This window comes from Babylonia areolata, chromosome 9 (genome assembly GCF_041734735.1).
Source record: "Babylonia areolata isolate BAREFJ2019XMU chromosome 9, ASM4173473v1, whole genome shotgun sequence".
Lineage (NCBI taxonomy): Eukaryota > Metazoa > Mollusca > Gastropoda > Neogastropoda > Buccinidae > Babylonia > Babylonia areolata.
In genome coordinates, this window is record NC_134884.1 from 37,096,409 (window position 1) to 37,111,408 (window position 15,000).

Here is a 15,000-nt window from a genome sequence, read left to right on the forward strand (position 1 = left end):
CAATGCCCCCCATTCCCCTTTCTTTTGTTTTCCAGACGACAGTGGAAACGTCACGGCACAGGGCGCCTCAGGATGGGACGCAGTGGACCTGCCCCCTAACCCCCTTCCCGTGACGCTGTGGCCGACCAGTCACTTTCACATCATCCTCGTCATCACCATCATCGGCATGGCGATCATCGTCTTCATGCTGGCCACGTTCTGCAAACTGGCGGCTCTGCAACGCCAAGTGGAAAGCTGCGGCACCAGGATGCGGGCAGAAATGGTGATCACACTGCAGGACCACAAGAACCAGGAAACGCAAACCCCTCCCGGCAGGCAGACACAGGCCCCCGGGCAAAACCCAAGCCATGGAACCCGAACCGCAGCAGCACATTACAGCCGTGGAAACGGAGGAGGAGGAGGAGGAGGAAAGGAGTCCGTGACCCTTGTCGATGTAGGAGACTCTACCGAGTCGTGTCCCTTGACGGCAAAGTCTATGGCTGAAGAGTCGTGTCCCTTGACGGCAAAGTCTATGGCTGAAGAGTCGTGTCCCTTGACGGCAAAGTCTATAGCTGAAGAGTCGTCAGCGTTGCCAGCGTCCTCCTCCCCCACCGAGGCAGACAACAACAGACTGTTCTTCCAACCCAGGTCCAGAGCCTATGATGTCCCACCATCTCACCACCCCATACACCGGTCAGAGAAGAAGGTAACGTCGTCGATGGGATCGGTTTCTGCTGAAAGACTTTCGCCTCTCGCAAACCCTCGACGTTCTCAGCCAAAAGCAGAACGATCCTCTCCAGAATCCTCTGCTGGGGAAAACGATCATTCTCAGAAACACACGACAGTGGTAGAGTCAAGGCATAGCCCACGAACCTCCACCACCCCAAGCAGACCCGTGCAGGAAGATGACCAGAAAAAACGCCAACATCCAACACAGTTTTCGGCTACTATGGACACTCACAACAGCAACGGTATGGAAAATCGTCGTGTGAATGGTGTGGTATGTGGCGGAAAAGGCACAGATGGCCATGACCATCGTCAGCAAATTGGTGAGGTTGATGAGGCCAACGCTTCACTGACAACCCCACAGCGACAAAAACCTGCCCGCGCCCCTGAGTACTATAACTTACCTGACCAAAGCGTCCTCAACCCAGCTGCTCAGATCGTCACCAGCTGAGGAGGAACCTACTCAGTCCTGGCTCAGTCTGCTCAGCTGTTTCATTGTCCCCATGAAAAGCGTGTGTGTTGCTGCAGAACAAGTGATCTGCCCCTGGAACACGCTGTCGCAGACACTTTTTTAATTAACACGATAGCATTCAAATGAGAAGTACGTTGACAATATGTCTGTAATTACCTGTATGTGTGAGAGATATTACAGACCACAAAGCATGATATTTGGACTGTTCGTTTAGTTTCCCTTGAAGGTTTGTACGGAAAGATGTGAAATCCTTCTCACGATAAAACGGAGTGGTGGAGACATTATTTGTACCGAGGTCTCTGTCAGTTCTGTTGGACGTAACTCCCCCAAAAGACCGGGAAAAATTGGACGAGCAGGCATCTTGTCTGTGAACACTATTAATAATCTGTATGAAATAAAAGTCTGCATGCGTATTCACCAGATAGTTTGAAAGTGTGTGTGTGTGTGTGTGTGTGTGTGTGTGTGTGTGTTGCGTGCGCGCATGCTTAAGTGTGTGTGTGTGTACGTGCTGCGTGCGCTCGGATGCGTGTGTGTGTGTGTGTGTGTGAAAGGCAGTATTCATGCTGTAACACGATTCTTCATGTATGCAATTTTTGCGTTGTAATTCTATTCTTAGCTCACTTAGGCTATTAGTAACACTGAATCCTGTTCACTACAACAATGTATGGTTCGGTAGGTGATTGGAAAATTTGAGACACCCACCGTCGAAAAAGTGTGAGTATACAATTTGGTGAGTGGACACCCCAGTGGTGAGTTCAACCACTGTATGGTAGTCAGTTATGTCCAACCACGAACATCAGAACAACAGGGGAGGCAACAGGTGTCCCGTCCATCTGGGCTAGAATCAGGTTTTCTCGGAGAGCGTCTTGCCCAAGTTACATCCCCACTTTCTCGGCCAAGAGGGGTTTAGGACAGTCGGCGTAAAGTTGGCATTGCCCCCAAAGGTCAACTAGTCCTGAAGAGAGCAGCACTAAGAGTCCGTGCAATCTTGCCTCCTAGTTTGAGAGTCACAGTCATTCACGAAAGACTAAGCTGTAAATGAATTTCCACTGCAGTGGGGAAACCATTGATCATACAATTCTCATATTGCTGTTGGCTCAAGGCCTGACTAAGCGCGTTGGGTTACGCTACTGGTCAGGCATCTGCTTGGCAGATGTGGTGTAGCGTATATGGATTTGTCCGAACGCAGTGACACCTCCTTGAGCTATTGAAACTGAAACTGTTGGCTCAGCTGTAACCCTATGTCAATCTCCCATGTGTGTTCAGAGTATTTACATAATGTGTCACACCTGAACTAAACACAGACACACGCACACACACACACACACACATACGACGCTGCCAGATCGTTCACAGGCTAATGGCTGGAGACGTCAAGAAAGTACAGCTCATTTTCCATTCCATCATACACCCAAGGGACCACAATATGCCAATAATGACGGCACCAATGAAAAGCGAACATCCAGTTACCCGAACATCAATCTTCCTGTTGGGTAGTCCAGGGGGCTTTTCAGTATACATACTCATCCCAACTTCTAGAAAATTTATGCCAGAAATTTCCCTTTTTCTTATCGTTCTAATATTTGTTTCTCTCTGTTTCCGTCTTTCTGTCTGTCTCTCTCCGTGTGTGTGTGTGTGTGTGTGTGTGTGTGTGTGTGTGTGTGTGTGTGTGTGTGTGTGTGTGTGTGTGTGTGTGTGTGTGTGTATTGTATTGTCACAACATAATTCTTTACGTGGTGAAATTCGGTCAGTTCTACTATCCACGGAGAGTTCATGTTTCTATTCAACGGAGTGCCGCCACTCTATCATTATTATTTTTTTACCTCTTGAGTCCATGCAACTGTATTTCTGTTACTGTCAAAAATGGGAATGTTTTTCTCCCTCTGGGACAACACTCTTGTCGCCACACTGAGATTCTTTCACGCGCATGTTTGGTGCGTATTTGTTACGCATATGTGGGTGTATGTGTGAATGTGTGTCTCCATGTTCTACATTTATTTGCTAATTTATCATCATTGTTGTCTTTTTTATTTATTTATTTATTTATTCATTTAAAAAAGAAATCTTATTACTACTTAAAAAAAAAATTATGTACGCTTATAGTTGACTTCATCAAGTTTTTGCGCCTTATACATATTATCATTATTAGTAGTAGTTCTTTTTTTATGTATTTATCTATTATTTATTCACCCTTTTTTTACTTTTTCTTTTTTCTCTTTTTCTCAAGGTTTGACTAAACGCGTTGGGTTACGCTGCTGGTCAGGCATCTGCTTGGCAGATGTGGTGTAGCGTATATGGATTTGTCCGAACGCAGTGACGCCTCCTTGAGCTACTGAAACTGAAACTGAAACTCACGTGCGGATGTTGTCTATGTTCTATACACAGGACTTCGGTGTTATCATCTCCTCTGAAAACACTGGCTTAACTCACTCAGTACGGCCAGTCCTCTCTTCTCCTCTACACAGACCCCTCGGATGTCCAGTGAGTGTCTGAATGACCCAACCTTTAGCTTCCGTCGTCAGAATTGTGGTATTCTTTGTCAATATTCACGTCTTCAGTATAAGAGCGTTCCGCTTGCAATATTTTGATGATGGAAATTGGGATGAAACGCTGTTAACGTCGTCTCTTTCGCCGTTCGTATGGAGAGAGTTAAGCGGGTCCACACCGATCGCCGGCTACTCATCTTGAGGTGTAGGCTAGTGGAGGAGCGAGTAAAAATCCCCGCGATTTTTGCGGCCGGGAATCAGTGGACCCCAGTAGGCTACACTAATTTCGCGCACTGATCCCGATAAGGCTTTCTACCACTACTGTAGCCCTGGCCTGGCCACAACGTTGCCATAGTCAACTGATGACTGAAGATACCCACCCATACATTCTGAATCCGGTCAAACGCAACTGATTGATACGTAACAACATTCAGGTTATTTACGCCGTTAGTACAAAAGGAGAATAAAATTTGACATACTGATAGGCACCATGGAAAACAACTAGAAGAACATAACAACAACAACACTGAACAACACCCCCCCCGCCCCCCCCCCCCCCCCGGAACCCCCCCCCCAAAAAAAAAGCACAAAAAAAAACCACACACACAAAAAAACACAAACAACCAAACTTATGCATCTAAATTAGTGTTGCGAATATGAGACACGGTCCTAGAGGCTGTATTACTTGAGGACGATGAAGACCTACAAGCAGATAATAAATAGTAAAGTTGGTGACTCTTTTCTCTGAGACGTCTGACGAAATCCGTTCCATGAGACGTAACTCGACTAAGCGATGGCTGAGACAATAAGTGGTTCTCTCCCTTAGAAATGATTTGCGTGGCGCCAACCTTCTTATGTCCTTAGAGTGTTTGACATCTATTCTCTCTTATCCTCCAGACGCAGACTTTTCGTTTTACTCATATATTGAAGTGTATATCTGCAGATTCATTCATTCTCTCTCTCTCTCTCTCTCTCTCTCTCTCTCTCTCTCTCTCTCTCCGGCTCTGTGTGTGTCTGTCTCTGTGTCTCTCTGTGTGTGTCTCTCTCTCACACACACTCAAACACACACACACACACACACACAAGCGCACGCACGCACGCACGCACACACACACCGTGCACACACAAATGACACAGGCGCATGTGACTCAGTAGGTGTATGTCAGTGCGTGCGTGCGTGCGTGCGTGTGTGTGTGTGTGTTTGTGTGTGTGTGTGTGTGTGTGTGTGTGTGTGTGTGTGTGTGTGTGTGTGTGTGTGTGTGTGTGTGTGTGTGTGTGTGCGCGCGCGCGTACCTAAGTGCCGTGCAGCGTGCGATATTTACCCGTATGCTCCTGTAATGAGTAAAGATGTTACAAGACAGATCAGTGAAACGCATCAGTCATAAACAGCTGCATGAGAAGTAATCCCACTGAGGTGAGCCTGGGCAAAATTAATTCCCGTCTGGAATGTCGAAAAAGCAAATGTGTCATTTAGAGGGACTGAAGAAGAAAGACAGAAAGAAAGAGAGGACGAAGCAGAAGAAGAATGAAAGGGGAAATAAAGAAAGAAAGAAAGAAAGCAGAAGAAAGAAAGAAAGAAAGAAGAAGAAAAAGAAGAAGATCACCATCATCATCATCATCATCATCATATCATAATCATCATCATCATCATGATCATCATCACAATTTTTTTCTTTGGCCTACCGGTACTGTTGTACACCTTCCTCTTTCTGTCGTTCTTTCTTTCTTTCTGTCTTTCTTTCTTTCTTTCTGTCTGTCTTGTCTTTCTTTCTTTCTTTCTTTCTGTCTTTCTGTTTGTCTTTCTTTCTTTCTTTCTGTCTTTCTGTTTTTCTTTCTTTCTGTCTTTCTTTCTTTCTTTCTGTCTTTCTGTTTTTCTTTCTTTCTTTCTTTCTGTCTTTCTGTCTTTCTTTCTTTCTGTCTGTCTTTCTGTCTTTCTTTCTTTCTTTCTTTCTTTCTTTCTGTCTTTCTTTCTTTCTTTCTGTTTTTCTTTCTTTCTGTCTTTCTTTCTTTCTGTCTGTCTTGTCTTTCTTTCTTTCTGTCTTTCTGTTTTTCTTTCTTTCTGTCTGTCTTTCTGTCTTTCTTTCTTTCTTTCTTTCTTTCTGTCTTTCTTTCTTTCTTTCTGTTTTTCTTTCTTTCTGTCTTTCTGTCTTTCTGTCTGTCTTGTCTTTCTTTCTTTCTTTCTTTCTGTTTTTCTTTCTTTCTTTCTTTCTTTCTTTCTTTCTTTCTTTCTTTCTTTCTTTCTGTTTTTCTTTCTGTCTTTCTTTCTTTCTTTCTTTCTGTCTTTCTGTTTTTCTTTCTTTCTGTCTGTCTTTCTTTCTTTCTTTCTGTTTTTCTTTCTTTCTGTCTTTCTTTCTTTCTGTTTTTCTTTCTGTCTGTCTTTCTTTCTTTCTTTCTTTCTTTCTGTTTTTCTTTCTTTCTGTCTTTCTTTCTTTCTTTCTGTCTTTCTGTTTTTCTTTCTTTCTTTCTTTCTTTCTTGTCTTTCTTTCTTTCTTTCTTTCTTCTTTCTGTCTTTCTTTCTTCTTTCTTTCTTTCTGTCTGTCTGTCTGTCTTTCTGTCTGTCTGTCTGTCTTTCTTTCTTTCTTCTTTCTTTCTGTCTGTCTTGTCTTTCTTTCTTTCTTTCTGTCTTTCTTTCTTCTTTCTTTCGTTCTGTCTGTCTTTCTTTCTTTCTGTCTTTCTGTCTGTCTGTCTGTCTTTCTTTCTTTCTTTATGTCTTTCTTTCTTTCTTCTTTCTTCCTGTCTGTCCTTCTTTCTGTCTTTCTGTCTGTCTGTCTGTCTGTCTTTCTTTCTTTCTTTCAATGTGCCAAAAATAAACGCAGTCACAACTGAATCTCTGACACACATGTTTCACGCAGATATAACGCTATTCACGAGAGAGAGAGAGAGAGAGAGAGAGAGAGAGAGAGAGAGAGAGAGAGAGAGAGAGAGAGAGAGAGAGAGAGAGAGAGAGAGAGAGAGACTGAAACTGAAACTGAAACCGAAACTGAAAAGTGTTTTAATGCCATTGACATTACAGTCCTATTGGCATGGGACACATCAGAATAATCGTTTAACATAAAAAAATAACAAAACAAAAACAGCGTGAATACATGAATCAAAGTCTTAGCAGAGAGAGAGAGAGAGAGAGAGAGAGAGAGAGAGAGAGAGAGAGAGAGAGAAGAGATCTGGCTACACACACACACACACACACACACACACACACACACACACACACACACACACACACACACACACCGACGGAATGCTCACACACTCTAATATCACTTAAAGTGAAAAGACGTCAAAATAAAAAAAAGAAAGGAAGAAAGAAAGAAAGAAAGAAAGAACACACACACACACACACACACACACACACACACACACACACACACACACACACACACACACAGCTATCAACGGACAAAAACTTGAATCCTATCCACTGACACCAGCCACACATGCTCACACAATAACTATGAAAGCACATGTTAATGCTCACATACGCAGCTTCCACATCCATTGCGTTCAGTTCATGCGTGGTGAAATGTATCAAGCTCTGCTGGCAGGATTCATCCAAGGCGAGGCTTTTTGCCCCCGTATATTATCATTCTTCCTTTTTTTTCTTGTTTTTTTTTTTTAACATTGATTTATTCCACGTTTAGTTGTTGTTCTTTTTTTCTGTTCCTCATTTATCATCGTTATTCATTAGTTTATCTTATTCCCAGTATGCTTAAAAAACCACAACTGTTTCTTGCGTTTATTGTTATCCGTCAGCTTCTATCATCATCATCATCATCATCATCATCATCATCATCATCATCGTTTAGTCCCTCAGCTTGAGAGTTGTCGAGGGGACATAAGGGCTGAAGAGATAGCTTGTATACTCGCAAATAAAACCACAGGAATATCTGGAATATCTAGATCTGTTCTTTTGTTCCTAACTGTGATTTTTTCTTTTCTTTTTTTTTTCTCCATTGGTGTCAATTTGCTGTTTGTTTCTTGAAGGAAAGGAATAATGTTTCTCAGGTAGAAAATTAGCTATATTATTGTATTGCATTGCATTGCAATGTCACTTATTGGATTGCATCGTATTGTACTGTATTACATTGTATTGTATTGTACCGTATTGAATTGCTTTGCATTGTATTGTACTGTATTATATTACATTGCATTGCATTACGTTGTATTGCATGGCCGTATTGTATTGTACTGTATTGTATTGTTTTGTAATATATTGTATATAATGCATTGATTTGCATTGCACTGCATTGCAGTGTATTGCATTGCATTGCAGTATATTACATTGCATTACAGTGTATCGCATTGCATTGCATTGTATCGCATTATAATGCATTGTATTGCATTGTACTGTATCACATTGTATTATATTGTATCTTATCATATTGCATTGCATTGCATTGCATTGCATTGCGTTGCGTTGCATTGCATTACATTGTATTGTATTGCATTGTATCGTTTTGTATTGTCTTGCACTGCATGGTATTGTATTGTATCACTCTTTGGCACAACAGATTTCTCTGTTTGAAATCCGGGCTGCTCTTCCCGTCGGTACAGCGCAGCGCAACCCATTTAAACAACAACAACAACAACAACATCTACCTCCACGTTTATTTGTTGTTCCCGTCAAAGTGGATTTTTTTTTTTTTAAAGGAAATAATTTTGCCATGGATAACCCTTTGCTGCCGAAGGTTCTTTTACGTGTGCTAAGTTCATGCTACACACAGGATCTTGGTTTATTGTCTTATCCGAATGGCAGTAGCGTCCAGTCCACCACTCAGGTCCAGTGGAGAGGGTGGGGGGTCGGGGGGGGGGGGGGGGGTTAATACTGGGGTTCGATCTTGTTCGTTCAGATTCTCTCGTTTCCCAGGTCGCCTTGTTACCACTGGGCCATCGCTCCAGTCTGTATTGTACTGTAGATTAATAATCTTTACTCTGTTCTTTCAGTTCCGGTGGTTTGAATGTCTTGTTTGTTGAACTATGTGCAAGCTGACAGTAAGAGCTCGGTATAAACGCCTCACATACCTTTCACTTCTTGTTCTTGTTCCTCTTGTTCTTCTTGTTCTTGTACTTTAACTCTCTCCATACGAACGGCGAAAGAGACGACGTTAACAGCGTTTCACCTCAGTTACCATCATCAAAATATGCAAGCGGAAGGCTCTTATACTGAAGACGTGAATGTTGACAAAGAATACCACAATTCGGCTGACGACGGAAGTTAAAGTTTGGATCATTCAGACACCCACTGGACATCCGAGGGGTCTGTGTAGAGGAGAAGAGAGGACTGGCCGTACTGAGTGAGTTAAAGCACACAACGCGCTTTCCTCTCGGACCGACCAGATGGTGGCAAGCAGACTCATTGTGATGAATGGGGAGGGATCATATATACATATTAAAAAAAAAGAAAAAAAAAAAGCCTTGCTGCCACAGGGGTACTGATGCGAATGTTAATGCGTTTCAGGTTGCGGAGGTCAGGTGTGTGTGTGTGTGTGTGTGTGTGTGTGTGTGTGTGTGTGTGTGTGTGTGTGTGTGTGTGTGTGTCTGTGTGTGTGTGTGTGTGTGTGTGTGTGTCTGTGTGTCTGTGTGTCTGTGTCTGTGTGTGTGTGCGTGTCAGGCACAGGAGCACTCTGTGCTTCAGAAGAGCTCCATCGGTTGTGGCTGAACTGAAAGGTTCGGCAAGGCAATGATGTGATATATTGGGACATAGCTCTGAGGGTAGACCTGAAGCTGTGGTGCACTCTATGTTATAAATGTATTCACAAATCTGCCCCTTCCTATCTCTGTGGCTGCCTTCACCTCTACACTCCATCTCGCTCTCTACGATCGGTTTCGGATCCACTCTGTTTACGCATACCCAGATTCAAACACTCGACTGATGGCCGCCGTTCTTTCTTTGTCTCTGGACCTTGCAGTTGGAATGAACTTCCTCTTTCGCTTCGTCAAGTCTCCACACTCAGCTCTTTCAGGTCTGGCCTTAATAAAATCCACCTCTTCCCAAAATAGCCCCCCTTCCCTGCTTCTTCCTTGTCTTCAGTTTCTCCAGTTTTAGAGTTATGCATGCGTGTGAATGACTGGTGCGAAAGCGCTTTGATTTGTCTCTGCACAAGATTCAGCGCTATAAATACCATTATTATTATTATTATTATTATTATTATTATTAATCCCCAGATGTTGTTGGGGAATTTATTACCCAACATGCTTTTCTCCTTCTTCTTTTCGATGAAAAATCAATAATTCGATACATTATAAAAGCTAACCGACAACGTATAAAATGATGTAAGTTTATCATCATCATCATCATCGTAGTAGCAATCGTTGGCGCTTTTTCATAGAGACCGCAGGTGGAATACGAAGCAGAGATACGTCCGCTGTCTATGCAGACAATGGCAGTACCACATTACTTTTGTCTCTTCTGTTCTATCTGGCCTGATATGTGTGGTCTCTTCTTCTTCTTCTTCTTCTGCGTTCACTCGTATGCACACGAGTGGGCTTTTACGTGTATGACCGTTTTTACCCCGCCATGTAGGCAGCCATACTCCGTTTTCGGGGGTGTGCATGCTGGGTATGTTCTTGTTTCCATGACCCACCGAACGCTGAGATGGATTACAGGATCTTTAACGTGCGTATTTGATCTTCTGCTTGCATATACACACGAAGGGGGTTCAGGCACTAGCAGGTCTGCACATATGTTGACCTGGGAGATCGTAAAAATCTCCACCCTTTACCCACCAGGCGCCGTCACCGTGATTCGAACCCGGGACCCTCAGATTGACAGTCCAACGCTTTAACCACTCGGCTATTGCGCCCGTCGATATATGTGGTCAAAGTGTGTCAGCACCAGTCTCTCTCTCTCCAAGTCTCGGATACCACCTCTGGATTCAAGCCATGCTATGCAGCTCATCACTTTCTGAATCTTGTCAGTGAATTCCTGATGGATATCCCCCCCCCCCCAACCCCCCGCCAAAAACAAAACCCCATAGAATTACAGTAGTCTATAAACTGCGAGATATCTTGAGATATACATGTTTTTTTATTTGCTTCAAGATAAACTACATTCCTGATCTCAAAGTAAGTATTCTAGCAGATCTTGAATATGAACCCCCCAAAAACAACAAGAACAAAACAAAAAAAACCCCCAAAAAACAAAAAAAAAAACACATGCTCTTACCCAAAACTTCTTCAGTCGATAAAAATCATCTGTCAACAAAAACACCCAAGTTATGAGACGTATCTGTAAAAACAACAACACCTGTCTACCGTCTTAGAGTCAAGGAGGATGGGGTCACCATAACTGAATAAAACTGATCTATATTTTGAGAAAGCCCTCAGTCCTAACATATATACATCGCTTCAGTTGGCGGCATGAGGGTTACACCTTAGTAACTGTGTATCAGTTTTTAGCCATGGCTTCAGATATTTGCAGGCTTTGTTTTGACATGTGTTCGTGGCCATTTCCTAGACCCTTTGCGTTTTGATGCTGCAGTTTGAGGGCTGGCTGGCAACGCCTCCGGTATTTTTTTATTTTTTTTTTTTATGCCAGGAGTGTGTGTTTTCTCAATGGGGCGCGTTTCGCAGAGCTTGGCACATGTTGACAGAATCGAAGAACATAAAAGTGTCGCTGGTGTAGTCATCATCAGACGGAAGGGGAGGTGGTGGGTGTGTGGGGGAGGGGAGGGGCGGGTGGTGGTGGTGGGGGGGGGGGAGGTGGCTAGGGGCTGTAGTCATTCAGACTGGGGTTATGGACAGGAGGGGGGCAGGGGAGTGGGGAAGGGGGGCACGTGGGGGTGGGGGGTGGAGGTGAAGGAGGCAGGGGGTTTGTGGTCATTCAGACTTGGGTTATGGACAGGATGGGGGCAGGGGGGGCGGGGGAGGGGGGGGGGCACGTGGGGGTGAGGGGTGGAGGTGGAGGAGGCAGGGGGTTTGTGGTCATTCAGACTTGGGTGATGTGGTGATGGATGATATCTCTGTGTCAGTGTGGTGGTGTCCCGGCAGGCTGTGTGGAGTAAGTGGAGAGAGAAGGATGAAAATGAAATGTGTGTGTGTGTGTGTGTGTGATAGAGAGAGAGAGAGAAAGAGAGAGAGAGAGAGAGAGAGAGAGAGAGAGAGAGATTCAGATTCAGATTCAGATTCAGATGGTTTATTCATTTTAGGCCTAGGCCCCTCATGAAGGGGAAAGTGAACAGACAATAATCATATCATTTAAGACATTCAGATCAAAACAATGCAGCTATGGATATATCAGGTTAATCAGGAACATTAAGAAGTGAGAATTTCCCTGTATCTAAATGCTTTGTAGAAAAACAGAGACAAATTTCGCACAACATCAGGGTCAGTACAAGACAACAATAGAACCAATTTGAAGAGACAAGGTTGTCGATAGTATCTGGGTCGAATAAAAGTTTCTCTGATTTCTTTCAGTACTTCACAACAAAGAACAAAATGAACTTCATCTTCTTTTGAACGTTTACACATAGGACAAATCAAATCAGATTCTTTCACTTTTTTGTATCTATACCTATGTACAGCCAAATCAGAAATACCCAGTCTAAACCTTGTTGTGATATACTTTATATGTTTATCAAGATTCAGAAGCAAATATGGTTTCACAACATGTGAGACACAAAATGTTCTATATATCTCAAACCTTTCACTAGTCGAGATGTGCTGATTCCATTCCTGCCATCTGCTATCTATTAGACGTTGTCGAAAAACATTTATAAAACCTACTTCACAGCCTACACCTTGATTCAGCCACACATGTCCAAAACCATGTTTAAACAGACAGAGGCGCACAGAGAGAGAGAGAGAGAGAGAGAGAGAGAGAGAGAGAGAGAGAGAGACATACTCAGACTCATTCATCGTTCTTATAACCCAACGAAGGGATTATGGACATTAGAACTAAGCACAATGAACAAATAAGAGCAACAACAACAAACTACCAGACTAAGAAGAACAAGAGAGGCAAGGCCTTCAAGACTCACTTGTGATAAATTAAGTCCCCTGGCATTAATTACAGAGTAATTTCCCTTTTTTTACTATCTGCACCAAAACGTTTGCAAAATAAATAAAAATTCCATGCTTACCAAAAGAAGTTCCTGTTTGAACAAAAAATGATAATAATGACTCCTCTTGTTGTTGTGTCAGAATAAGAGGTCAAAGTGCCAAGTTTAGAGAATACAAAAAATATAAATATAACAGTAAATGCAGTTTGCATATAATTAGGCTTCTTTTTTATTTTTTTGTGCCCATCCCAGAGGTGCAATATTGTTTTAAACAAGATGACTGGAAAGAACTGAATTTTTCCTATTTTCATGCCAAATTTGGTGTCAACTGACAAAGTATTTGCAGAAAAAATGTCAATGTTAAAGTTTACCACGGACACACAGACACACAGACACACGAACACACACACACACACACACACACACACACACACACACACACACACAGACAACCGAACACCGGGTTAAAACATAAACTCACTTTGTTTACACAAGCGAGTCAAAAAGAGCAGAAGAAGAAGAAGAAAAAAAAAGCCTGATATCTCAAATCATTTACCCTCAGATGCCTGTCGAAGGAGACTTCCATGTAGGTCTGTGCAGCGAAACAAAACAAAACAAACAAACAAACAAAAGAACCCCCCCCCACCCCCCCAGCCTCTTCTTACATCACCCCCACCACCATACAAAAAACAATTAAAAAACAACAAAAGAACGCTCAGGTGGTAACAGCCCGAAACGGTAGACACCATCCCACTCCCCCCCCTCCCCCACTCCATTCTCCAGACTTTCCCCTCTCTCTACTATCTGTCCGTCTGTCTGTCCGTCTGTCTGTCTGTCAGTCTGCCTGTCTGTCTCTTTCTCTCCCCCTCTGTCTGTCTCACCTCCACTTTCCCTCTCCCCCTCTTTCTCTCTCTCTCTCTCTCTGTCTCTCTCTCACACACACTCTCTGTCTCTCCGTCTTTCTCTTTCCCTCTCCCCCACCTCTCTCCCTCCTCTCTCTCTGTCTCTCTCTTTCCCTCTCTCTCTATGTCCCTATCTCTCGCTCTCTGTGTGTCTCTGTTCGGTCCCCACTCTCTCTCTCCCTCTGTCCATCTGTCTCTGCCCCACGCCCCACTTGACGCCCCCCTCTCTTCTCCACTCCTCGCAGCTCTTCTTCCCGCAAAAATCCCACCTAATCCCCCCTTCTCCCAACTCCTTCAGCCCCCCAGCAACCCCCGCCCTCCCCGACACCCCCCCTACCACCCATCTCGACACTTACTTTCTAATTTTGTTCACGATGCACCAGTGCTCCCTCGAGTGCTCTCAACCCCCCCGCGCCAACGGCCGACTCGACACGAGAACAATATCAGTTCTTGATTCTTTTCGGTGAAAAGACGGGAGAGGCGTGAAGCCAATAATATGGCGGCGACGATTTTACAAGTTTGCTTTGTTTTATTTTGTTTCGTTTCGTTGTTCCCGTTCTGCCGGCAGCAGCGAAAGAAGAATCAGTCGTTTGGAAAGAACACAAATGTAAAACGCACGCGCTATGGTATTCAAGAATAGCGGTAGAGTGTTTTCCACTGAATATCAAGCTGTTAACCCCACCGCGCCAACGGCCGACTCGACACGAGGACAATATCCGTTCTTGATTCTTTTCGGTGAAAAGACGGGGGAGGAGTGAAGCCAATAATAATGGCGGCGACGTTTTCTTTTAATTTTAATTTTTATTTATTTATTTATTTATTTTTTTACGAGTTTCCTTTTAGTGTAGTCATCCTGTGACAAAAGTAACTATGACCCAAAACTAATTGTTACACAAAGTTTCTCTGTTGTAACATGTTCACTAAGATCATGTCTACATATTGTAAAAATTATAATTGTGTGCACCTCTGCATATTTGATTTATGATGATTTGATTACGTCATACATACAACCATATGACCCGACACATATTTTGCTGAAAACCTTGTCATGTTGCATCTCATTTGAAAAATCTCAGGAAAAAGGCTCCAAATAGCGAAGAGAAACACAATTGAAATGTTAAGGTTTAAAAATAACACCATGACCATTGTCGAACATTGTCAGGGGCAGTTCAGTAGGGTTGGGAGGGGGGGGGGGGGGGGGGCAGGCTAGTTCGGTACACAACTTCGGTGGAGCCCCCGTTTTGTTTTGTTTTGTTTCCTTTCTGCCGGCAGCGGCGAAAGAATAATCAGTCGTTTGGAAAGAACGCAAATGTAAAACGCACGCGCTTATAGTGCCAAAGAATAGTGGTAGAATGTTTTCCAATATCAAGCTGAAAAAAACAACAAAAAACCACCCCCCAAAAAAAAACCACTACCACAACAACAACAACAAAAAAAGC

General features: G+C 43.4%; 1 protein-coding gene across 1 annotated transcript in view; it reads left to right on the forward strand.

The window, feature by feature from the left end:
• The window catches only part of LOC143285855 (uncharacterized), an 18,017-nt gene extending 16,459 nt beyond the window's left edge, over positions 1 to 1,558 (forward strand). The window contains exon 8 of the mRNA XM_076593289.1: positions 36 to 1,558. Within this exon, the coding sequence (XP_076449404.1) occupies positions 36 to 1,156 (1,121 nt within the window). The 3' untranslated portion in view covers positions 1,157 to 1,558. The remainder of the gene's footprint in view (positions 1 to 35) is intronic.
• The last annotated feature ends 13,442 nt before the right edge of the window (positions 1,559 to 15,000 follow it).